Source organism: Azolla caroliniana, unplaced genomic scaffold, assembly GCF_043228905.1.
Source record: "Azolla caroliniana isolate FFs.n. ecotype wild unplaced genomic scaffold, voAzoCaro1.0.p SCAF_1, whole genome shotgun sequence".
NCBI classification, from domain to species: Eukaryota; Viridiplantae; Streptophyta; class Polypodiopsida; order Salviniales; family Salviniaceae; genus Azolla; species Azolla caroliniana.
This window is the reverse complement of record NW_028230436.1, coordinates 28,634,212-28,657,508: the sequence shown is the minus strand read 5'-3', so window position 1 is coordinate 28,657,508 and position 23,297 is coordinate 28,634,212. Positions and strand designations below refer to the sequence as shown.

The following is a 23,297-nucleotide window of genomic DNA, read 5'->3' as shown; positions in this document are numbered from 1 at the left end:
GTCCCCGTATCCAAATTTCAAGCCCCCTACCTCCCCCCAACTACAAAATTAGACAAAATTAGTTTTGAGTTTAGGATTGCATACATTGTTGACATGATGATGATGATTGCTCGTTGCGTCATCAACTTACATTTTCTAATGGATGGAGTTTGATTATGTTATGCCATGTTTGTTGCACAAGAACATGTTATTCACAAAGATTGAGACATGAACCCGAATAATCACTTTACCTATCTAAATACTTGTTCAAAGTACGTTTATGATTGAATGAGTTCATTTAATAGATGACATGAGCATCTATTGGTCGTGTTGCAAGTATGAAAGTTGCTTGGACCTTGTCATTTCACACATGGCAATGCCAAATAAGAAACATCATACCAATAGTTCACACCACAAGAGATTTCATGTTAATTTGCAATCTAGACAAAGGGGTTTGTAAAGATCCTTGACAAATTCATCGAATAAAGTATGACTTCTTATTCGCAAGGTTACCTCAATAAATTGGTGTGCTTTGCACCTATGAGATTGTGGTTTTGAATATGATGTCAGATTCATTTGAGTGACCTTGACTTATGCTCATTATGGAAACCACACATGTGTGTGCATTTTGTTCCTCCATCAATGCAAAGTTCGTAACCAACAAACCATTGAGAAAATAGTTCGTAGTTCAACATTGATCAAATATAAACACAATGTCCATTAATGGTAATATGCATTTGAAGTTATGTGGCCCAAAATATGGTTGCCATGTATATCGTTGGTAACATCATAAACTTTGAATTCTTCGCTACAAGTTGTGATATGTGTACCATACATTCCTTTTTTGAGAAATCCTTAACTTTATCCTATGTATTTTCTCATACATGAGGGTGAATTTTTCCCAAGTAAAAACTCGAACACTTCTAGCATAATTGTTCCACTAGTGAGCACTTCTAGCATAATTGATCCAAAGAGTGCATGATAATTATAAAATGATCTCACGCACCCCGAGCTTTAGTGATGTTCATGGATCACAAGGGACTCCTTTTGGAAATAATCCTCGAATTACCCAACACATAGGTCAATTTACTCGTGCTATGTTCATCATAGGTCAAAAGAATACGATGATGTACGTTAGCCAATCGACAAAATTCTAATTAATTATCAAGTTAATGAGTGGGTTGATCCGGGAGGATTAAATCAAGGGAGAAAAGGCGAACGGGTGCGTATGCATAATGCCGCACAAACTTTATTGTGATTCCAAGTATATACGTGGCAGTCAGTCGAGAGTTTCGTAGAGATGTGTGACACAGTATTACAGTAATAAAAATGGGGGGTGTTTATTTATTTATTGATTGGGTTTAAAGCTACCATATAGAAACAAAAACGGGGATGCATATACATCACACACACATGTGTATGTAAGTATGTATATATAGATAGGATGTATTGCGTTGGACAGAATGAAAATTAGGTCTCAGTGTTTTTTTGTTTTTTTTTTGATACAAAGGAAAATGAAGCGTCGAATGGTGATTGCTTTTGTGTGAAGGAGAAAAAGGGGACAAAAAACTGGAGAGGGGGATAGATAAAGTTGGTGGGCACACACTCCTCCCCTCCTTCCATCCTGCCCTCTCTCTCTCTCTCTCTATGCGAGGGTGGACACGACATGTTTGTGACGGAGTGGCAAATCTCCTGAGAATGAAGAAAGATATATATTAACGTCTTCTAAGACCAAAATTGGCCCATGAGACAATTGGTTTACAATAAAAATGGGGTATTTACCCATAAATGGGGTATTTACCTGTTCATTGAGACAGAGAGAGAGAGAGAGAGAGAGAGAGAGAGAGAGAGAGAGAGAGAGAGAGAGAGGGGTAGACGTGGGGCCGACGAGGCTGAAAGCGTATCGTCGATTGCTGGCTCATGAATGAGAAAAAAAAAAGAGAGAGAGAGAGAGAGAGCCCGTGCGTGTGTTTATGCGCCCGTGCGTGTGGGAATGGCACCCACGAGGGTACACACACTCTCTCCTCTCCACACACACACACATTCTCTCTCTCTCTCTCTCTCTCCTCTCTCTCTCTCTATACACACACATACACACACTCTCTCTCTCTCTCACACACACACACATTTTCTCTCTCTCTCTCACACACAGACACACACATTCTCTCTCTCTCTCTCTCTCTCACATACAAACACATTCTCTCTCTCTCTCTCTCTCTCTCTCTCTCACACACACACACACACACATCATATCGTTGTGTGGTCTCAGATCGCTCTGTGTAATGTGTGTGTGTTTTGAATCCACTCTTACTTCTGCTTCCCTTTCTTCTTCTTCTTCTTCTTCTTCTGCTGCTGCTTCTCGCTGCCGCCAAGTCTACCCAGAGGGTCGACCTTCCAGACGCCATATCCTACCTCCACCCTCAGCTTTCTGTGCCAAAGGGAAATTATTCTCACTAGTTCCACCGCTTTCTGCGTCCTTCTTACCTTCCATCCATCCATCCACCCTTCCCTCCCTTTCTTTATCTTCACACACGCACCTTCCCATCTGTCGCCATTGCCTCCTCTCCACAGCTTTTCATATCCAAGAATCCCATCTACGCCTATCTATTATTATCGTGTCATTCCTCTGCTTCTCCACGATGTGCCGGATCCACCATCCATGCACCTGGCATGGCTTCTGACTCAGGTGAGCTTCGCTTTTTATATTTTTGATTCAGTATTCGAACACGTCTACATCCATTCCCATCATTGTCCTCCTCCTCCTCCTTCTTGATCTTTTCCTTTTCATGCGCTTCTGTCTATCCATGGCTCCTCCTGTCATTTACAGCTCGAAACAGTTCTACAGTGAGCTTGGACCAGAGCTTGTGACTTATGTCACACATTCTCAACGATCACTCCTTCATCACGCACATTTCATCATTTATAATACATCATCATCGTGAATTTTTTCTCTTTACATCCTGACCAATCCCCAGCTATTCCTCCATTCTTCGCAGCTCCAGTACAGTGGATTCTTAGTCTAATGGTCTTCGTGAATCAGGTGAGTTTTGTAGCAAAATTTATTTCAAGTGTGCACCAGTCTACACCTGCATCCTCAAAAACTCTCACTTTTATTTTAACACCGCTTTCACAGTCGCGAATCTTCTACACATCAGGAATGCTCCTCCTCAACCCCAAGTCACATGTACAAATTCTGTGATTGCACTGTGCTCTCGATGCTATACTTGATGCAATTGGAAGAAAGTGTAGAGCAGGAAGGATCGATGAGGATGGCACTTGGCACTCTCTGTATCACACTCTTTCTGTGTGAACTTCTAGCAGCTTCATTCCTCTAAAAAGGCATCCAGTTTATCCAACATGGTGAAGTTTGATTTGTGAAAGCTCATGGTTAGTACTTGAAATATATAACCCTTCTTATATCGTTTTGTTTCTATATGCAGAGAGTATTTATTAGATGGCCGTGGCATATTCCGCCATGTTATCTGCAATGCTCTCGATGGCCTCGTTAGATGAGCACAAAAATTTCATCTTTATTTGGCAGTATCTGGTCAGGTTCTGTCTGCTTCTCTAGTACAAGCCACTCTTTCCTTCACATTTATGAGATTATGGACCTTTAAAGTTCACGCAACCAACCTGATATATACGGCCAAATTACTTGTACACAGGACATGTAGATAACACACCATGAACTATACACAACATTTTAACTAGAATCTGCTTCTGCTCCAAAGCCTCCTGAACACATTAAGGTGTGGGGAGATGCATGCAGTTCAATATGGGATGTAGAGGGTGGAATCATAAATGCGGCGGAACATAGTCACAGAATTTTGGAATCAAGCATAGGGAGAACAAGTGAGCATCCAGATGGAAGGAAGACAAACCAGCTGATGCGTACCCCTGTAGATTGTATTGACCATAATTTGAAAATCTCTGCATTTGCTACAAATCACGTGTCTCCTTCTCCGGGGATGGAAAGGGGTGGATTAGCCTCAGAACTTGATGTTGATGAAAAGACAAATTTCACTTCACAAGAAGAACTTCGATCACTGGAGAAAGCAAAAGCTCCATCAATTACAGGAGTAAATATAGTTAGGCAGGCAGCTATTGATGGCAATAGATATGCAGAGCAGAACCCTAGTATTTCCCTTCGGAAATGGCTTAGCAATCCCAGCAGAGTTATAGACATCGTTGAAAATATTCATATTTTCAAGCAAATTGCTGAGTTTGTTGAACTTGCTCACTCTCAGGGGGTTGTCCTCCGCAATATCCGCCCTTCATCTTTCCTACTCTCTTCGTTGAACCGAGTCTCCATTATAGAATCAGCCAGTTCGGGCAGCACAAGCTCAAGCTCAAGGTCATCAGAAGAGTCAACTGGCAGAGATGCAATGATAGGAGGTACACCAGCAGGAACTGAACCAACTGGATCAGATATACGGAAAGGAAAACGAGAATCACAGCAGGAATTCACTGACAACAAACCACAAAGAGAATCTTTGATCTCTCAGGCCAATATTGCGTGTGAGATAGAAGTAACGTATACAGATAAACAAGAGAGCACTGACGTAAATGTCACAAATGAGGAAAACGGGAATGCTATCACCGAGCACATTGTGAATTCTTATCGTGGAATCACAGAAGCCACATCACAGTTTCATGAGAAGCATGAAAAAGATGAAGGAGATAAAACTTCTGCTTCCTGCTCTGATAGAAGCTGTAATGTCAAGGGTGTAAAATTTCCCTTGAAGCAAATATTATCTATGGAGCTAATATGGTACAAAAGTCCCGAGGAGCTGAGTGGAATGACAACAGGTTTTTCTTCAGACATTTATAGTTTGGGTGTGCTTTTTTTTGAGGTAATTGCATTTGCATTTCTATTTTCTTTTCCTTTTCCTTTTCAAGCGTGACATTCAGTTTGCTTTGTGGCCATGGTTCTTAATACTCTCCCCTATCCAGGGTTAGCATCTAAGTCTGCAAATTTATTTGTTGTTTGCAGTTGTTCTTTAGCTACGAATCCGAGGGAGAGTGGTCCAATGCTATGTCCGACCTGCGACATCGTCTTCTTCCTCCTAAATTTCTCTTTGAACATCCCAAAGAAGCATCATTTTGTCTTCTATTATTACATCCAAATCCAAATGAGAGGCCCGGAGCTAGGTTTGTCTCATATATCCATGAAGCTTTTCTTATTTTGTGTTTCTATCTTAGTGCATGCATTTCATTCTCTATACACATACCAAATTCCTTTTTGTTGCAGTACGCAGACACTGTACACACTTTTCTGGAATGCATTATATTGCTTGTGGGAAACCATGATGTGAGATGAAAACTCATGAACATGGTTTGCAAAGAAAAGACCAATGGATATATATGCTGCTGCTATATATCAGTTGAGACATAGATAGCAAGAATGTGAAGATTCCTTAGTTAAACATAAATGTTTGGTATGTGTTGGAAGTAGGTGGAATGTAGCGAACTATTATATAATGCACAAATAGCAAGAATATGAAGATTCCTTAGTTAAACATAAATGTTTGGTATGTGTTGGAAGTAGGTGGAATGTAGCGAACTATTATATAATGCACAAATAGCAAGAATGTGAAGATTCCTTCGTATAACATAAAAGCTCGGTATGTGTTGGAAGTAGGTGGAATGTAGCTAACTGCTATATATTTATGGATTTCAAGGCATTTCCTTACTTCCAATATGTATGCGTAATGTTTTGAAGGGCATAAAACATGATTGAGATTCTTCTAGTTTCTACTTTATCTAAAAGCCTTTGCAGTCTCCGCTAAGAATCTCTAAATGATGGTGTAGAAATTTCTTTTCTGTATTTCATTCCATAGCTCACTGAAATGCTGCCACCCCAAACCTCAAGAATTCACACCAAACATGTCAAATACTTTTGTGCTAATATCCTATTTTCGGATTGTACTCAAGCAGCACATGTTCTCAAATTCATAGCATTGGTCTGTGCTGGCTCCCTTTCTCCTAGTTAAAAAAGCTGTTCCAAGCATGTTGACTAGGAATGTCAATTCCGCGGTATTTGAAACTATGAACCACTGCTGTTGCGTCATTTTCATATGGCTCTACTGGCTACCGAGTTTCAGATTTGACTCTGGCTATGGCCACTTTGACCGTTATGCTACTTTGTCAACAGAAAGAATGAACTGTATCTAAAAGCTTTTGTAGTCTCCACTGAGAATATGCCGAACATCCGCATAAATCAGAAACAATACTATTAAATGTCAAATCACTGGTTTTTCCTGCCGTAATACCTAGAGAATAGAATTATAAGCCCAAACATTCAAGGGTTGCTTGGGATCAGATCAAGAAATGATGATAAGTAGACCATTCGAAATGGGAACCTGGAGATAGTCAGGCACATTTCACACAATGCTTTATGCTATGATATGCTCACACCATAGGTAGTCTGATGAGATCCCTTTAGGAGGTTCTTTCATTTAACCAGTGTCAGGACGTCCTCCATTATAGAGGCTGCAGAGCTATGCCCCCTACATAGGACATGGATATGCTTCACACCATAGGTAGTCTGATGAGATCCCTTTATGAGTCTTTTGTTTGACCTGTGTCAGGACGTCCTTCATCGTTGGGGCTGCAGATCTATTTTAGAGTCAGATTTGATGGGGCTTTATTGTCATAGCCTCTCCTACCATTCTTTATTTCGTAACATTAGCTTTCAATGTGATCATTTTACAGAAGATTGGCTAAGCATGGAGGGTCTGTGGATGTGTTTCTTTCAAGTTCCTTGTCTACACATATAAAGGCATTCAGAGTTTCCAAATGTTTTATAGAACAATGTTTCAAATTGTATAATAGATCTAGAATTAAACTACGTATTTAGTAGTAACCTTCCTGCATTTTTTGCAATTACAAAGTCCTTATTATCATGACGGTCTCTTCAACAGGGAGATTTTGCATGCAGATGTTTTCAGTGACATAGAGGATAAGCTGGTAGAGCGAGAGGCTATTATGACTCTTGAAAAGGAAGTAATGGAGACAGAAGTTACGCTGGACTTTTTACTCCAAATGCAGCAAGAAAAACATATCACTACTCAGAAGCTTGTTCAAGAACTTCAAATTTTAAACAATGACATCAAAGAGGTTGGAATGTGGCAGGTTTGTCTTAGGAAGAGTCAATTGCATGATGAAATATTCCAGCATGTGGCCAACAACAAAGGTGGAACAGATTTTGTGAATAAGCAATCTACACAGAAAGTTAATGTTTATAGTGGAAAAGGATCTTTGGATAAGAGGCAAGAATGCTTGCATCAAAAATCTACTCAGGTTATGAGAAATTTCTCCAATTTAAAAGAAACTTATATCACCATGATTAACAGAAGTAGTCATTCACATGCGCCATGTAGTAGCTATGTAGGACAAGATGCAAAAGTGCAAAGATTATGTTTAGAAAAACCAAATACACCCAGGGTGGTCAACAGAGTCAACAACTCTAAAGCCGAGCAGAGTAGCTCTGAAGACCATTTAGGAGTTTTTTTTGAAGATTTGTGCAACTTTATGAGGTACAGCAGATTTGAGGTGAAGGCTACACTGCAGTATGGTGACATTTTGAGCACAAAAAATATGGTGTGTTCCCTGAGCTTTGATTGTGATGATGACTTCTTTGCAACAGCAGGAGTTTGCAGAAGAATAAAAATATTTGAATGCAATGGATTGCTGGGTGAGTCTGATGGCATGCATTACCCTGTATTTGAGATGACTAGCAGGAGAAAACTGAGTTGCGTTTGTTGGAGCAAATTCCATAGGAATCATTTAGCATCCAGTGATCTGGCGGGGGCTATTCATGTTAGTGTTCTCATGTGCAGTGTTTTTTATCCAAATAAATTTTGTTCTATTACTGAAAACTAAATCATTTGTGTTTTTTGCTAGCTGTGGGATGTTACAGCTGGGCAATCTATCAAGGCATTTGAAGAACATAACAAATGTGCCTGGTCTGTAGATTTCTGTCATAGCAATCCTTTAAGGCTAGCAAGTGGGAGCGACGATTGCTCTGTGAAACTTTGGAGTATGAATCAGGTAATTGGTAGTCATTAGTAGCACACAAATTATAACTACCATTCTAACCTGAAAGGTAATCAACAAATAATGTAATGTTGCAAATCTTGTAACAGAATTTTTGGGTCATTGGAGTTTGAATTGTGACTGCAGGGTTCTAGTATTGGAACAATCAAGACAAAAGCAAATATATGCAGTGTAAAGTTTTCTGAAGAATATTGCAATTTATTGGCTTTCGGTTCAGCAGATAGCCAAGTTTATTGCTATGATCTTCGCCACATCAGAGTTCCACTTTGCACTTTGACTGGCCATCAAAAAGCTGTCTCTTTTATCCGATTTGTGGACTCCAAAACTATTGTATCTGCTTCTACTGATAATACACTAAAACTTTGGGACTTCACTAGAATGACCACAAAAGCCCCACGAGCAAACACAAGTGTTGGATCAAGAAATGACTGTGTTAAAACATTCACAGGTCATACCAATCTGAAGGTGATCAATTTCCTGGAACCACAACTTATTTCCATGCCTGCTTCTTGTGCTTGCTTCATATGTTTGAACCCCTAAATTTTGATTCTGATAGACGTTTTCTTGTAACTCAGAATTTTGTCGGACTCTCAGTTGTAGAGGGAGGCTATATAGCCTGCGGATCAGAAACAAATGAGGTACATTGTTTGTTCTTTTAATCCAGTATTATGCCTGGTTTCTTTCTCACACTTATTGGAAACGTGTTGAGCCGAAGAACTTTAGTATTCATCTTGTTGAACATGATAGCGCAGTCTGCTTAATGCAGGATATGAAGTATATATAACCTTGCAGTTTGTAGCACATCTTGAAGTCACTGAAGACTATATTTCATTCAGCCATTTATATTTTAATGGTTTATAGCTATTGTAGTAGCTATGAAATCGATTTGAAAACATTCAATTTTTTGTAAATGACTATCAATTTGTGAAAGACGACCATTTCCTATAGAAATTCCTTTCCTTGAGGACTTTCGAGTTTGACCACTGTATAAGGGATGCCTTATTATTGAGAACTTGTTAAAATCCACACCTACGATGAAACAGAAATACTCAAATGAGCAATAGTCAAACCCTTCTCTAAAAGACAAGTGCCATCTTCCTCTGATCTCATGATAGACAATGACATATATAGTGCTCCTCAGATTACGAATCTAGGAGACATGTTTCCATATTTAGAAGATGCTTGGGCCTGCTCTACCATGAGTGAAGGGCATGTGATATTTGGCTTGAATAATGAAACCATGTGTAAGAAGAGGTTTTGCGAAGAAATTTCTGTGGTCGAGCTTGCATTTATCAGTAGTATCCTTTGTTTAACCTTGCTGATATATAAGTTCTAAAAGTTGTCCAAACCAGAGGCGTTGTTTCCAAAACAATATTTAGTACTGCTGCTTTGATTTTGTGTGGCTGCATTCATACGCGACATGATACACAACCTTTTACATTTTAGCTATTGCTGCCAGGGAGCCTTGTAGATTTCATCAGTACTTATTTAAGAGATTGTAGGAAGTCGGAACAATGATGTTTCTTTTTGTAGATAGTGGGGCTGGTTACTGAAGGACTATGGTTTTGAACCTCATATATGCTCAAGATTCCCTTGGCTGGTTTTAGTTCTATCACTTTCTTCGGATACTGGTCTAGAATTCCATGAATCTTCCATGAAATTGATGATAGAAGAAACTATCTGATATGTAATGCAGTTTTCCACAGAATCTTACTATCTCTTACTCTCCATTTTCTTATTGCTAATTTCTATTGTGGTTGGTTTTATAAATAAAAAAATGATTCATTTGTAGTAATGACTTCTGATGTTTTGGTTCACTATTATCAGGTTTTTGTCTACCACAAATCGCTGCCAATGAGCATGCTTTCACATAAATTTGGATATGTTGACCCATTTTCTGGTCAGGAGCTTGACGATAACGGAGGTCAGTTTGTTTCTAGTGTGTGCTGGAAGCGTAAGTCTCAAATATTAGTGGCAGCTAATTCAGTGGGGAACATAAATGTTCTGGAGATGGTATAATATCTATCCTGATGGATTTGGGAACGTCATAGGGGTTGATAATGCATGTTAATATAAAATAGAAGTACAGCTTGCAGATAGATGGGTTGCAAATTTCTATGTGAGATCAACACCTTGAAGATAAATGGATGTGTCCCTGCATGTAATAAATTGTCAATCTTCGGTTTCTCTGGCACTTCAAAGGCAGGTCACTACCAAAAGTTTGAGGTCCTAGGGTAAGTTGAAACACAGTAATAGCTACATGATAGAAGTGTACATTTAAAAAAAAAACCTTACAAAACGGCAACACTTGCTTTGCCAAAAAGCTTATGTATAGTAAAATATTGGATCGTTTAAACAAACTATAGAATGTATACTAACAGTTTTACAAAATTTCTTTTCACTAAAGGCTATTTGCTAAAATTTTGGAATGAAATAGCAGATATAATTTATATCGGTGATAATATTGTCATAAGTTTTTTGCTGGTCTTCAGTTAACTTGGGGTAATTCTCTTTCAAGTATTAATATCAATAAAAAGCGTAGTTATATATGTTTCTCTTGAAATATGGTTGATTAACTGTTTGAAGTGCATTTAATTTAATAGAGATATATTATAGAAGAATGCTGGAGTAGATTCCAGAAAATATCCTCTTCCTTGATATGCCCAATGTTTGATTGGGAGACAATGTACAATGGAGATTTATTGACTATTCTCTTCCTTGGTGTTAGGTTCACATTCTTAGTTCATAGCCCTTCAAAGTTTTTTGTAAATCCCTTCTTGCGTTTCCTGTCAGGATCAACTTTGTTGCTGTGCATAAAATGTTTTTTATTTTCAGACACAATGTGTGACATGACTTGTGTGCACCCATTGCTCACTCAAGCACATTACGGAATGTTCCATTGCTCACTCAAGCACATTAAGGAATAGTCAGGGACCAATTACTGAGCTCACTCGTGATCTGCTGCTTGTAAGTAGGATAAGAGAAGATATCCAGAACCAAAAAATTGCATTGCAAATGAAGCTTTTCCTAAAACGAAGTCACCACCACCAATCTATGTAAATTCATGGGAGAATCAGACATGAAAAACTCTTGGGAATGTTTGTTGGACAGTTCAAGACACTTGTCCTTACCTCAGTGAGTATTGTATGAAGCCTACAAATATTCTTTTCTTATTGCCTGAATGCTATGGAATACACCAATTGTGTTAAATGAATATCAACAGACAATGATCACAGATCAGCCTTGAAAATATAACATGGATTGGAAAGAAAGGCAGAAATAAGGAATGCATATACCCTCATTTTATGATTTCTTGTGTATGCAATGTTTATTCAGTATACCATTTCCTAGCTATTCCATAGCTTATCTCCATCAGATGATTGAGACAGCTACTCCATAGATTATGTCTATTAGAAGGTCTGTGGCTGCCAGTACATTGTGGTAATGAAATTTGTTTTGTCTCGGATACATCTAGAGATAGATTAACATTCAAATTTCCTCAATAATTCAACCTAATTCACATACACGTTGGATGAATCTCTTCTACAACCCCTGAAATATAGATTCTGAAGATATGGAAGAAGCCTAGAGCAACCACCATTTCAATAATCCACCTCCAATAATAACATCTATACTGCCTGATATTGTGATAATATCTGCTACCTTAATCCTTTTATTGGTTGGAACCTTCATAGATTACTAGGACTATTTGAGCTGCATCATATTGATTAAATTGCATTTTTTCCCCTCAACTCTTGGGGATATCACCAGTACTAGCAAGTATCTGTCATATCAAGCTAACACAATTGAGGTACTATTGAGATTAATGTGGTAATGACTCTTCCATGGATATACTCTGTAGGCCCAGATTCTATCGGGAAAGATGCCATAGGGAATGTTATTTCATGGATTTATTGCTCATGAAGTGCGTGATAAGAAATTTCAAGCATATATATATATATATAAGACAGCAACCCTGAATAAAAAATGAGACAACAATGTCATTGTATTCAGAGCTTACATTTTCCAAAGCAAATTTCCATGTGTAAGTTGTGAAGAGTGTAAGTTGAACTTCAATTGAAGTCATGTTTAAGTTGAAGCAAATTTCAATGGTACATTTTCAATCCCAAACAGCAAAAATTAAGAACCAAAAGCTATCTATGATTTCTTATCTTTATTAAAATATGTAAATCCCTTGCACCACAATTTGCATGCCCGCGGAAAGAAGACCTCAGCTAAATTACCCATAAAGCCCTTGTTATACACATTTGTTCGTTTAAGTGGTTCAGTGCACAGGGTCATGGTATCACTTTTTCTTGTAAATAGTGATATCAGGTTGCAAGTATACTTGAACCTTTTAGGAGCATCAGCTATGCCTGTATTATTAGCCTTCACCTTCTGCATATCCATGACAACAGGATTTTGTACAGCAGAATTGTTCATATGCCTCTTGTAATTCTCCCATTTAAAGGTCTGTAAATTAATGAAACACATACTTTGTCAGGCTAAATAGTGTTAATGTAGACATACACAATATTTTTATGGGATATTTTTACTCCACACATACACACACAGGTATGTTACCTCATTTGTTGTTGTATTGGTGATGATCAAATACAAATGATAGCTTAGAAAACCAATCAAGAGCAAGGATATCACGAGCAAGAACAGTAAAATTAGCAGCTGTTCACTGTAGAAGGCCGCCAGCCACTGTCAAATTAAATAGCTTGACTACTTAAACAATCAAACTAGAGGTTAGAAAACCTATTCGCACATTTACTCTTCAAAAATTCTACCTGAATAATATAAGGAAAAAGCTTCCAAAATGAGGGATCAACTCCATAATAGGCTGTTCACATGAACCCAACCATTGGAAAATAATTACCACAGGACAGAAACAGGGGATCTCTCATATTTATACAGTTTAAGTAACAGAATTATAGTCCTTGGATTGATGAATCATTAAAAAATCATTTTCCAAAAACTCACTGGTCAAAAGCTGAACAAGGTTTCGTTTTTTCACTTCTCCTGCTAATATTCCTCCAATAACAAACGATCCATAAATCGTGAGACAACAATGCCTGTCCACCATACATGACATCGTTAGCTTGTAGAAAGCCAACAACAGTAACTTCCAATAAGGTAACAGAATTAAATAAAGCACAATTTAATCAGTGGACAATATTTTAAAATACATCAAATAAATCGACCGCAACTTGTCCTAGCGATGGCTTGAATGAAGTATAACCTATTATACAAAAATGAACTTTCACAGAACAGCTTCCAGTTGATCGGCAATCACTCTTTGGAGCATTGCTACACAAATTAATTGAACCTCAATCTACTCCACAGGATGTATCGGTCATATATAATAGAGCATAAGAGAGCTGCCACCACAGACAAAGTATGACTTGCCCCCATTCACATGGGCATGGGCAATCAACTCCTTCAACCATGCATCCAGGAGACTCAAATGCATTTACATTCTCCTGTTTTGATGGAGATTCGGCACTGGTTATCATCTGATTCAGGTATCCTTTGATTAGCAGGAGCTATCCCCAAACTCAACCAAAGTCTATCAGATTACTAAATGCGCATCTTTGCCAGAATCTATTGATTAGCAGTATAGAATGTCTAGAATTTCCCATAAGGAAGAGGTGCAGAACCTCACCTTGTATCTCAATCCCTCGACATCAAAAATTTTCTACAGCACTTCCAAAAAGCATAGGACAGGGCATATACCTTGCTTTCGAGGTTATTAATTGCACTAACCCGTTGGTTTTGCCTGTTTGATTTCAAGAACAACTAAATCTCCAAACCAAACAGGATGACATTGCTTGCATGCAACATTGGAACAGAATCAAATGCACGAATATAGGATCCAACAAAGTGACAGAACACATATTCATAAATATGGTAAAATCATCTCTTTTCAAGATATTACAGACGTCATCACTTGGATATATTATATTGAGTAACATTTCATACCAGAAAAGAAAGATGATGAAAAATCGGAGGTTGTTCTCCCCTATACAAGTATTCTGTCATTCAAAACAGCTTATCAATCACTTAACATAAAGTTTTCTACTTCAGAGAATCTCTAATCTATGTGGAAATAAGCAAACCGTCCATCCACAATGGTGATCAAAGCGAGCAACACAATGACCGCAAATGCCGCAATGCTTTGACCTTGCTGGCCTAAAACCATGAAATCCTAGGTTAAGCATATATTAGGAGTATTCTCAAGTTTGCAGGGAATGAAGTCTGTACCTCACCAAATTGCAAGTTGGACATGTTTTTTCTTCATGTAAAATTCCATCGTATGGATACATGGAGACATAATCTGATACATTAGCAGCAGTTATTGTGCCTGGATCACTAAAGCTTGTGATTAATAGCCATATGGCCGCCATAATCACACCAAAAGTTCCTAGGTACCTGCAAGCAATAATGGCCCTCAGAAGGTTTTACCACATTTGTCCTGGTTAAAGAGATATAATTCAAGACACTTACCTGTGTATACCTGAGACATAATACCCAGGAATGTATACAAATGAGGTGGTGACAACAGCATAATATGTCCCAAACAAAATTGTGAAGTAAAATAACTGGACGCCAAAAGTAGGATTGTTAACTGTTGTAGAAAACAAATCTATGATGGTTGCATTCAGTAACCTGAGAACTTGCAGATATGTGTACATTGGAGCTATTCTATGAACCAGCACCTAAACACCCATTCAAGTATGAAGTGCTGCATTTTTCTTTTGTTTGCACGCTCATAGGCACAGAAGTATGGTATATGCAATCATGAAGAAAAAATCCTTTAGTCTCTGTATCTTTGGGCAAAACTCTCTACTCAAGTCAATTATAATATTTATTGTTGCTATTCTATATTGCAATGGTCTCATATTCAAAGAGAGACTTTCATGTATTGAGTGATAACAAAATCTAATTGAAGAATAGTATTCAAATGGTATCAAATAATTATGCACTGTTACACCCAGCCAATCAAAACTACTCACTTTATTAGCTGCAAATTTTTTAAGCCTCTACAAATGGAAGTATGGTGTACTTCCAGAAGATTGACATACAAGAATTGCCTCAAAAAAAAACTCAAATGTACACATCATAAAGAGTTATGCATACAGTATCACAAAAAGTACCACCTCAATCTCTATCATCATATAAACTGTACTTAGAGAGCAAACAGGTAGATAGAACCATCCATATGTAAGCTCTAATTAGACAGCAAACATGAAAATAGCAACATCCCATTCTTGCAAGAAAAGACCAATGCTAGAATCCCAATTTCCTTATTAATCAAAGAGTGAAAACATTTCATCCTCTCCAACTTCATGAACATCTTTTAAAATATGATCGTCTTCCATACAGAGCCTGATTTACAAACAACTTGACTGGTTCTCAGGATTTACTTCTGGCTTTGTCTTCAGCATAACTAAGGCAACGGTTGACATCACTAATTCAAGAAGCAGTTTTCATCAGCATTCTACCTTTCATGCAACTAATTCTCTTCATGGTCTTTGATACCACTTGAGACTCAGAATGAAAATGTCATGCAATTGATTATAGAATCTATCAATACTTTCTGATAACTGTATAACTAGCAGATATAATGAGAAAGTTGATATCTTTCCTTTCCATCCACTCTTTCATGAAACCTTTTATTCAAATTCGCCGTGATCTGAAGTGTCATCAGGAACTTATTGTTGTCTTCGTGAGGCAATGTGAGCATGTGTATTGCATTTCTTTTTAATGAAAAGAGATGTGCATCTCTAACAGCACAGATGATGCACATTTCTATCAAATGGAGTGTGCAAGAACTCTAATAAGATTTCACTGCTAACAATGACAATGAACACTCTAGAATAGGCAGTTTGTAATTTTATGCTGAGATAAATTATAACATCTAAACAAGAGGATCGAAAGAAGAGAAACCTGTAGAATTGGATTGGGGCGTTCACAGCAATAGTGTTCGATAGAGGCAACAGCATGTCGTCCTGGATCTCCACAGAAGATCCCCACGATCTTCCTGAAGCACCAAGCGCATCGTCATGATGGTCATATTCATCGGATCCGTCCATCCATCTTTACTTAGAAAGGGGGAAAGAGACGGAGGGATTTCTGAGAGTTACTTACTCCACAAGCTCAAAGCTGCCACCAGTACAGCAGAGGTGGGCAGAATGAATGGCGGTGCCTTGGAAGATGGGCCAGTCGCCGCAGAAGAAGATGAGGCAGGAGACGAGCAGCACTGCAGCGTAAGCGAGCGTGAACCAGCTGATGCCAGCGCCCATTTGGGGGATTCAGCTAGCTATGCGCAATTGGGGAGAATGCTGTGCGCCTCCATGTCCTGTCCACCGAAGCTTATATTTAAGCTATAATATAGCAGACTGCAGGAGAGAAGTGTATATACATACTGTATTTATATACATATATCATTATATGTATGTACTATGTATATATACACTCTGTAACTGTGTAACATATATACGTATATATATATGTACTATGTATACAGTATATGTACATTGTACATACATATATGGTCCATTCCATGCCTGCCTTCCCCTTGAAGTTAGAATCAGGTGTAGCGCATTAAGTCCAATACCTTACTATACAATCATGTGTCCAACATTTTAATGGCAAAAAAAAAACCTAGAATTTGGTATTGCAAGTCTGAAAATTCACGTAAATTAACAATGCCCTTTCATTATTCCATACACACGTTGTCTCTTGATAGCTTACATGCATGGCAAACAAGTTTTGATGAGACGAGGAGTTGATTAGGCCCCAATTTCCTACGACAATCAATGGTCTACTACCACATTAATCTCGTAGTTGGTTGCTGTAGGAAAACCGAAGTTCAATACTACACATCATCTCTTAATAGTGTCCATTTTGGCAAACAAAGTTGTTTTGATCAAATGACGAGTTGCTTGGGCCCCATTGTCCTACAATACATTATTGCCACATTGATCTCCTATATGGTTAGATTCTATGTCTCAACTAAACCTTGGCACTTGATTTTGTCTTAATTTTTTTATAAAACTAGCACGATCGATGATGGCGATGTGCCAAAGTGAATGCTTTTAAATTCCCACTAAATTAAATGGAACTCTCGACATGAATTTGTAATTATTGCTATGTAGTAAGACTACATTGGTATGCAAACCAAGTGTTCGACTGCTTTGACAAGGCCCTTGGAGGTTTGATATATGCATCATCTCATTTGGAGGATCACACACTTGTCGATTAGATTCTTACAAATGAATCTTTGAAATCCACAATGGAAGTATGTAGATACTACACAATATGCAAGGAAAGCACATATTTGGTCGTGCGTTTAGCATTCACATGGAGTAATGTTTATACACCAAAATTTAGCAGAGATTATTGTTACAAGCTTGCAACATGTTTTATCGGATGTGCAAGAGCTTTTAGCCAAATGTCCTTGGAAACATAAACGACTGACAAGTTACAAACTACATCCACAAAATCCCCACAAAAGAAGTCGATGTCTCCATTGGCTGCATGCAAAAACCATGGGCATTTCATGTTAGGGACTAATGTCAGGTTTCAATATCGGCTCCGAAAATGTCGGGGCATCCCGCCCATGCTCTCTCTTCCCTTGCTTCCCAATATCCTCCCATGTACTCGAATGTATTTGTGTCGTCATTCCTGCGGAACCAGCACGGTTTCCATCCGCTCTCTTGCACTTTCCGTGCCTGCATCAATCGATTCATAAAAGAAAACCTTTCAGCACAACTAGTACACCCCCCCCCCCCCCCCAATGATCCTCCTCAAGCTGAATTATATATGTACCCGTCTTTGTTTATGCTCAAGCCTCAATTTCTCCATGTTTGCCAGCTGATATTCACCATCTTCTAAATGCCTTTGATCAGGCCGCAGTCGCGAATCAGTTGGAGGCAGCTTTTCCTGATCAAGAAACAGGCCGGTCTTCAGCGTATTTAATAAAGGGTAGGCATCAAGTAAAACACATGACACGTGCAATAGCTCTGGTTTTGTGACAATTGATGGTGGGGGATGGTGCTGGAGTTGAACCCTTGACCAATGGCTTACAGGCCCCTGCCATAGGTTACCACAAATGGATTTGGGCCACATTAAGAGAGAACCAGGATCTCTTTTTGTGCAAATACCTTTAATCCCGGCATTATTTCATTCAATGTTATTGCAAAACTTGTCAAATTGTAACGAGTTGGAAATTCCGGTGGATCATTCCGTCGCCATAGCAAAATGGCCTCCGTCATAGGATCAAAAGTTTTTGATCTTGTTGCAATATCCCCCATGATGAAATACATAGCTTCATCCCATTTCCCAAATAAGGTTGCTACTTTGTTTTCTTTTCTATCATACACATATCCTTGAACCTGAAAGGTGAAGAATGATTCAGCTAAGATAGAAAACCACAATGAAAAATTCATGTGCCAAAGAAGAGCACCTGATGTGGATTGCGGTCCATTATACTTTGCTCCTTGAATTTGAGCTTACAAACAAGATCCCCATTCCCCTGAATTTTCATTGTACCAAAATGATCACAATAGAGCTTTCCAAGAATGAGATTGTATATGCACGTAGTCACCTGCAAACAACCATTGGCTTGACCGAAAGAATAAAAAATTTCTATTAATAGCTCCAGTATGCACGTGTGTCCATTACAAGACCTTACTCCACTGGAATCTTTGTCCATTTGCAAAATGCAGCCTAAGAACACCTACAGGGTCTAATTGTATTGATTGACCCCAAAACTTGCTCTTCAAATTACTGTCTCCAAAAAAGACCCAACCTCTGCCTTCACAATGGCACGCAAGTACCATCGGATGGTGGCTAACCTGCAACACAAGCATTGTTACTAATGCTGAAATTAGGTTGCTGCCCTAGGTAGATGCACATTATTCTATGATCCCTAATCTATCCAAAGCATTTCTAATCAATCACGTGTTGTGTATCATCTGCCTTCGGAGTCATCAGATCTGGAATTCCAAACCATGTAAACAATTCTCCTTTATCTTCAACTTCAGAATGCAGTGCAATGATTTTATTTAAGTCCTTCATTTTTCGTTTACCATTTAAAATTTTAGCAGTTATACTTTTGATATCTTTAGCTAAAGCACCATTACAGATTAGTGGCATTCCACGGGGAATTACTGTGATTAAATAGAACTATTAAACCAAATACTCTCATGTTAAAGAAAGTTATTGATACAGCATCTGGAAATTTGAAAATTTCAGTTTTGACCTTTTCAGAAATGAAACGAAGACCTTTATCTGGATAATCTGCTTCATAAGTTTCCCCCAACAAAGGATTAAATGGTTTACAAGTGCGGGATTTTGTGGAAGAATATCCTGATACGGCAAATGCTGCAACATTTAAAATCTGCATAAGATAGTTCCCCTGAAAGGAAAACTTTAAACTATTAGAATGCAAAATCAAAGACAAAACTATGATAAACGTGTAAAAGTCTCAGCCAGGCTTAAGATAGCCATTTTAACAAAAAATCCATCAGCATCAAAAACTATACACTCATATGAAACCACTTTTTACCTACCTTCAATTCAATAGTCGTGGCAAAAGTTGAACTTTGTTAATGAATGTTTCTAAATCATTTGCATGATATTTATAATACAACTCTTTATTTGGAATACAACTCTTTATTCTGAGTTTCTGGCCAAGACAAACTAAAGATGGAATAAGAGAGCCAAGCTGAAGCAGAAATCAGATTAGAGCATACCCGTGTTCCCCATGCATAAGCACGGTCAAGCAGATAGGAGTACTCTAGGTCTTCAAAGCATTTTTGCAGAGAAGAAATTGGCTCGTTGAAAGATACAGGTAGGCATATCTTCATAAGATCCTTACCAACTGCATCTTTGATTATAGACCATAAGCTTACACTCTTCTGCTCTTGTTTTGGCTCTGGAAGCCTCGTCCGCCTTGGTACATGAGGATACTCAAAGCCAACCTTCTCTATAGACATATCTGTGGACCCATCCATATTAGGGCTTGATTTTGCATGTGCTTCATATGAGCTCACAGAATCCTTGTCATGATCATTAGCTGGAGTAGACAAGGGTTCAGAAACGAGAAATTCACTTGTATCAAAAAAGATATTGTCTTCTTCATCTGAATCTATTTCTAGTTCAGCATTAATATCTCTTTCATCATCAGTATCTGCTCCACTTCCCCCTGAATCATAAGATTTTATTGCATTAGCAATGGTTATGATTCATCGTACTATGCTTTGCAGATTAAATATATTATACAATTTGCAGGACTGGATTATGTTGGTATGAACAAATTTAATAGCAATTAACAAAAGCTCTGATTGACGAAATAGCTTGAACAGGTAATATTAATAGTAACATGCATTTGTAAGCATCATTATCTCACAGTGAAAGAAATGACTTCATATCCCGTTCTATAAAAGTTTCATGGTGTGTACTCAACATGATAAATATTTCAATATGACTTGGCATGGATGTGAAACCATACATATGTCCAGAATGCAATTCAATTTCGTTTGGAATATTTGAGTCATCAATACTATTAAAGCAGAAGGCTGAAAGAAAAAATCAGTTCTTGAAGAGCCTAAAATGCTCCAGAGAGTTTTGACATCTGAATAAAATAGGATAGGACAACTAAAAGTATTTGGTTGAAATCCTCCCAGCAAACCAGTAAGTCAACCAAATTTAGCTTAAGAGGATGAAATTTGCAAATATTCTATCATCATAGTGAACAGAGTTGATACAAAGACATTAATTCATCCACTAACAACGTTAAATTGTACTAAGGTCCAGAAAATAATTATACAATGAGTTTCACCTTCTTCATCTAATGCATTAGCTCTGCTTTGGCTCTCCTCTACAACTGTAGTCTCCAGCTCCAACTTTTCACTCTATATAAATATACTCGAAGTTAATTATTGACTGCTACAAATAGCAAACAAAAATTAGGCAAGCCACTAGAACCAGCTTAAAGCAGTCTGTAAAAAATAAGATCTACAGATTGCCTGCTCATCTGTTGGTTGGAGAAGGTGTATGTGCTTAAAGTGAATACACACATTACATTGGCTAAACACTAAGCTCGATCAACATAATATTCTGATAATGTATAAAGTTACATAGATAGCAGATATTAAGTAAAGCCTATGCCTTCAGCAAAGAGGCAAAGCTGAGAGAAGAGATTGGAAAACAACATTTTGATTGATGTAATTTATGACCGGCATTATGCTGTATTCACTGACACCCACATGAAAGCAATTCTGAATGCTTGTACTCCTTGTTAATTTCAATCACGAAGTAATTGATAGTTACTGGTTATGTCATACCTCCAACTGCTTCATCCTCTCAATAAGATTGATCGTATTCTTTTCAAGCAGCCTGAGATGTCCCACAAGACATGCCAACTCCATTTTCATTATTGTTTCGCATTCCATGATCACATTCTCTGACAAGCCTTCCTGTAGTAACCGGTTCCTCAACCTTGTTGTAGACACATCAATTCGGAAAGGAAATGGTATGTCAAATTTGTTAGGAAGGCTGCTCTGGAAATAATCTTTCGCAGCATGTAAGGCCTCCATCCATGCAGCTCTATCTTCTGTACTCTCTGCTCGCAGATGTAGGGTTTTGATTCCAGTGAAAATGTAGAACCTCTTGTCATCAGACCTGCTCTCTCGTACAGAAGAGACCTGAACCATCCAGAGGAAATAAATGTCAATGAGACTCTGTAAAGCTCATGAATTTAAATTTCATCGATCCTGAAAGCGTAATCAAAATCAATCAGGCTTGGTCCGGTTCACTGCTTTTCTTTTTGCCACAATGGAAAATTTGAGATAGAAACCTGAGTACATGTGATTGTATGAAAAAAAATTCAAGTGCATGCTTGCAATGGAAGAGTGAGACCCGACCTGCAAATGCAATTCTCCAAATGCCTTGCGAGCTCGAGGAATGTTCCTTTGTCTCTTTATAAGTTTCTGGGATTCTTCTCCTATAATCAGTGAGGCTGTATGCTTCTCGTCGCTTACAGTAATCTTATCAGGTCCGTGGACTTTATAATATGAGAGGACACCATGCTTGAGAACAAACCAGCGAGGGCGCCAGCCTTTCCCGATATTCACCCATTTGTAAAGGATGCCCGCCACGCTACAGTCTACTGCTTCCTGAATTGGGGAAGGAGGAGAGTTGTTGGTGTTGTTGTTGTTGTTGTGGAAGGATGGTGCCATGGTGTTGCCGTGTTGGACCAAATTGGTGGGCGATTGATCGCCACGAGGACATGAACACTTCAACACCTGCTGCATAATTCCAATCCCCGACAGTTCTGCTTCATCCACGTCGCAGCAGGACGCCTGCATGGAAATGGTAAACCAAAGGAAAGAGATTTGTGTGTAGCCTTGAAACAGAGCAGATGAAGAAAGAAGATTGATTGAACGGGAAGGATCAGGAACAGGATCAGGATCAGGAGGTTGCGTCTTGTATTCTGATGGATCGATTCACGCAAATTCTATGCGTCGTGCCGTGCCGTGCCATGCCATGCCATGCCATGGCAGCGGGGCGGATGAAGAAAGGGGAATCTTGATTGGATTGACAGGGAGAAGGGACCAGGAAGGAGATGGTCTCTCTCGTCTCTTCTCTTCTCTTCTCTTCTGTTTCGTCTCGATTGTTGTCGTCCTGCAGAAGGAAGAAAAATAAAAAGCTGGCTCACTGGTTCGCCATCGCCGACAGGCGTCTGTGTGTCTGTTGGAATATGTACGTATGTATATACATATATATATATATATATATGTATGTATGTATGTATGTATACAGTATATTTATAAATTATACACGTATAAATTGGATGGACCCATGTATGATGGATGGATGTGGACGGATGAATGGCTTGCATGTATGATGTATATGTATGGACCCATGTATGAATGTATATGTATGTGTATTTATAAAATTATATGTATGTGTATGTATGTGTTGTATGGCCGCCACCTCATGGCCATCATTGTCTCCTCTTGTCCCGTCCCACCGCCACCATCTCCTTCTTTCACATTTTGGCTTCTCCTTCTTTCGCCCATCGAGCATATCCCCTGCCTAAGAAGGTTGATGCCTTTAGATACCGTGTTCCTGAATACACCAATGACCACGAGGTTGGTCTGAGTGTGTTGTTGGTCAATTTCTAAAGTGTCTTCCTTCACATGTTCCCGAAAATGGATCCATCATCGACATGGGTCATAGTA

At 38.5% G+C, this 23,297-nt stretch overlaps 3 protein-coding genes across 5 annotated transcripts; 1 reads left to right on the top strand and 2 right to left on the bottom strand.

Moving 5' to 3' along the window:
• Positions 1-2,482: 2,482 nt before the first annotated feature.
• Positions 2,483-10,489, top strand: LOC147869467 (protein SPA1-RELATED 4-like). Of its 3 annotated transcripts, none has more exons than XM_087329877.1 (11): positions 2,483-2,665; positions 2,807-3,019; positions 3,113-3,339; positions 3,420-3,526; positions 3,645-4,832; positions 4,973-5,130; positions 6,903-7,800; positions 7,885-8,031; positions 8,164-8,502; positions 8,613-8,675; positions 9,865-10,489. In XM_087329877.1, the coding sequence occupies exons 5-11, from the start codon at positions 3,867-3,869 to the stop codon at positions 10,054-10,056; spliced, it is 2,763 nt and encodes a 920-aa protein (XP_087186003.1). In that variant the 5' UTR covers positions 2,483-2,665; positions 2,807-3,019; positions 3,113-3,339; positions 3,420-3,526; positions 3,645-3,866; the 3' UTR covers positions 10,057-10,489. The 3 variants fall into 3 exon arrangements, with proteins under 3 accessions (XP_087186003.1, XP_087186011.1, XP_087185995.1); XM_087329885.1 differs by having other exon boundaries at positions 3,420-3,531; XM_087329869.1 differs by having other exon boundaries at positions 3,135-3,339; positions 3,420-4,832.
• A 1,692-nt stretch (positions 10,490-12,181) lies between these two features.
• Positions 12,182-16,387, bottom strand: LOC147869466 (protein S-acyltransferase DHHC9-like). Its single transcript, XM_087329857.1, has 10 exons — positions 16,195-16,387; positions 15,994-16,087; positions 14,551-14,645; positions 14,308-14,475; positions 14,163-14,235; positions 14,026-14,078; positions 13,027-13,118; positions 12,834-12,886; positions 12,622-12,747; positions 12,182-12,510 (listed from the first exon to the last, which is right to left on the bottom strand). The coding sequence occupies exons 1-10, from the start codon at positions 16,347-16,349 to the stop codon at positions 12,196-12,198; spliced, it is 1,224 nt and encodes a 407-aa protein (XP_087185983.1). The 5' UTR covers positions 16,350-16,387; the 3' UTR covers positions 12,182-12,195.
• Positions 16,388-17,404: 1,017 nt separating this feature from the next.
• LOC147869465 (oxysterol-binding protein-related protein 1B-like) lies at positions 17,405-22,459 on the bottom strand. The gene is made up of 10 exons (XM_087329805.1): positions 21,978-22,459; positions 21,399-21,758; positions 20,894-20,966; positions 19,806-20,257; positions 19,313-19,468; positions 18,738-18,905; positions 18,515-18,655; positions 18,213-18,443; positions 17,878-17,991; positions 17,405-17,780 (listed from the first exon to the last, which is right to left on the bottom strand). The coding sequence occupies exons 1-10, from the start codon at positions 22,419-22,421 to the stop codon at positions 17,625-17,627; spliced, it is 2,295 nt and encodes a 764-aa protein (XP_087185931.1). The 5' UTR covers positions 22,422-22,459; the 3' UTR covers positions 17,405-17,624.
• Positions 22,460-23,297: the final 838 nt, after the last annotated feature.

Excerpts from the sequence above, each read along its gene's own strand:
- LOC147869467 (XM_087329869.1), top strand. The coding sequence starts at position 3,867 with ATGCGTACCCCTGTAGATTGTATTGACCATAATTTGAAAATCTCTGCA. Across the intron at positions 5,131-6,902 it reads AATGAGAGGCCCGGAGCTAG|GGAGATTTTGCATGCAGATG; the intron begins GTTTGTCTCATA and ends TCTCTTCAACAG. Across the intron at positions 7,801-7,884 it reads ATCTGGCGGGGGCTATTCAT|CTGTGGGATGTTACAGCTGG; the intron begins GTTAGTGTTCTC and ends GTTTTTTGCTAG.
- LOC147869466 (XM_087329857.1), bottom strand. The coding sequence starts at position 16,349 with ATGGGCGCTGGCATCAGCTGGTTCACGCTCGCTTACGCTGCAGTGCTG. Across the intron at positions 14,236-14,307 it reads CCAACTTGCAATTTGGTGAG|GCCAGCAAGGTCAAAGCATT; the intron begins GTACAGACTTCA and ends TCATGGTTTTAG. Across the intron at positions 12,511-12,621 it reads CCAATACAACAACAAATGAG|ACCTTTAAATGGGAGAATTA; the intron begins GTAACATACCTG and ends ATTAATTTACAG.
- LOC147869465 (XM_087329805.1), bottom strand. The coding sequence starts at position 22,421 with ATGCAGGCGTCCTGCTGCGACGTGGATGAAGCAGAACTGTCGGGGATT. Across the intron at positions 20,258-20,893 it reads TAATGCATTAGATGAAGAAG|GGGGAAGTGGAGCAGATACT; the intron begins GTGAAACTCATT and ends CTTATGATTCAG. Across the intron at positions 19,469-19,805 it reads CTTATGCATGGGGAACACGG|GGGAACTATCTTATGCAGAT; the intron begins GTATGCTCTAAT and ends TTTTCCTTTCAG.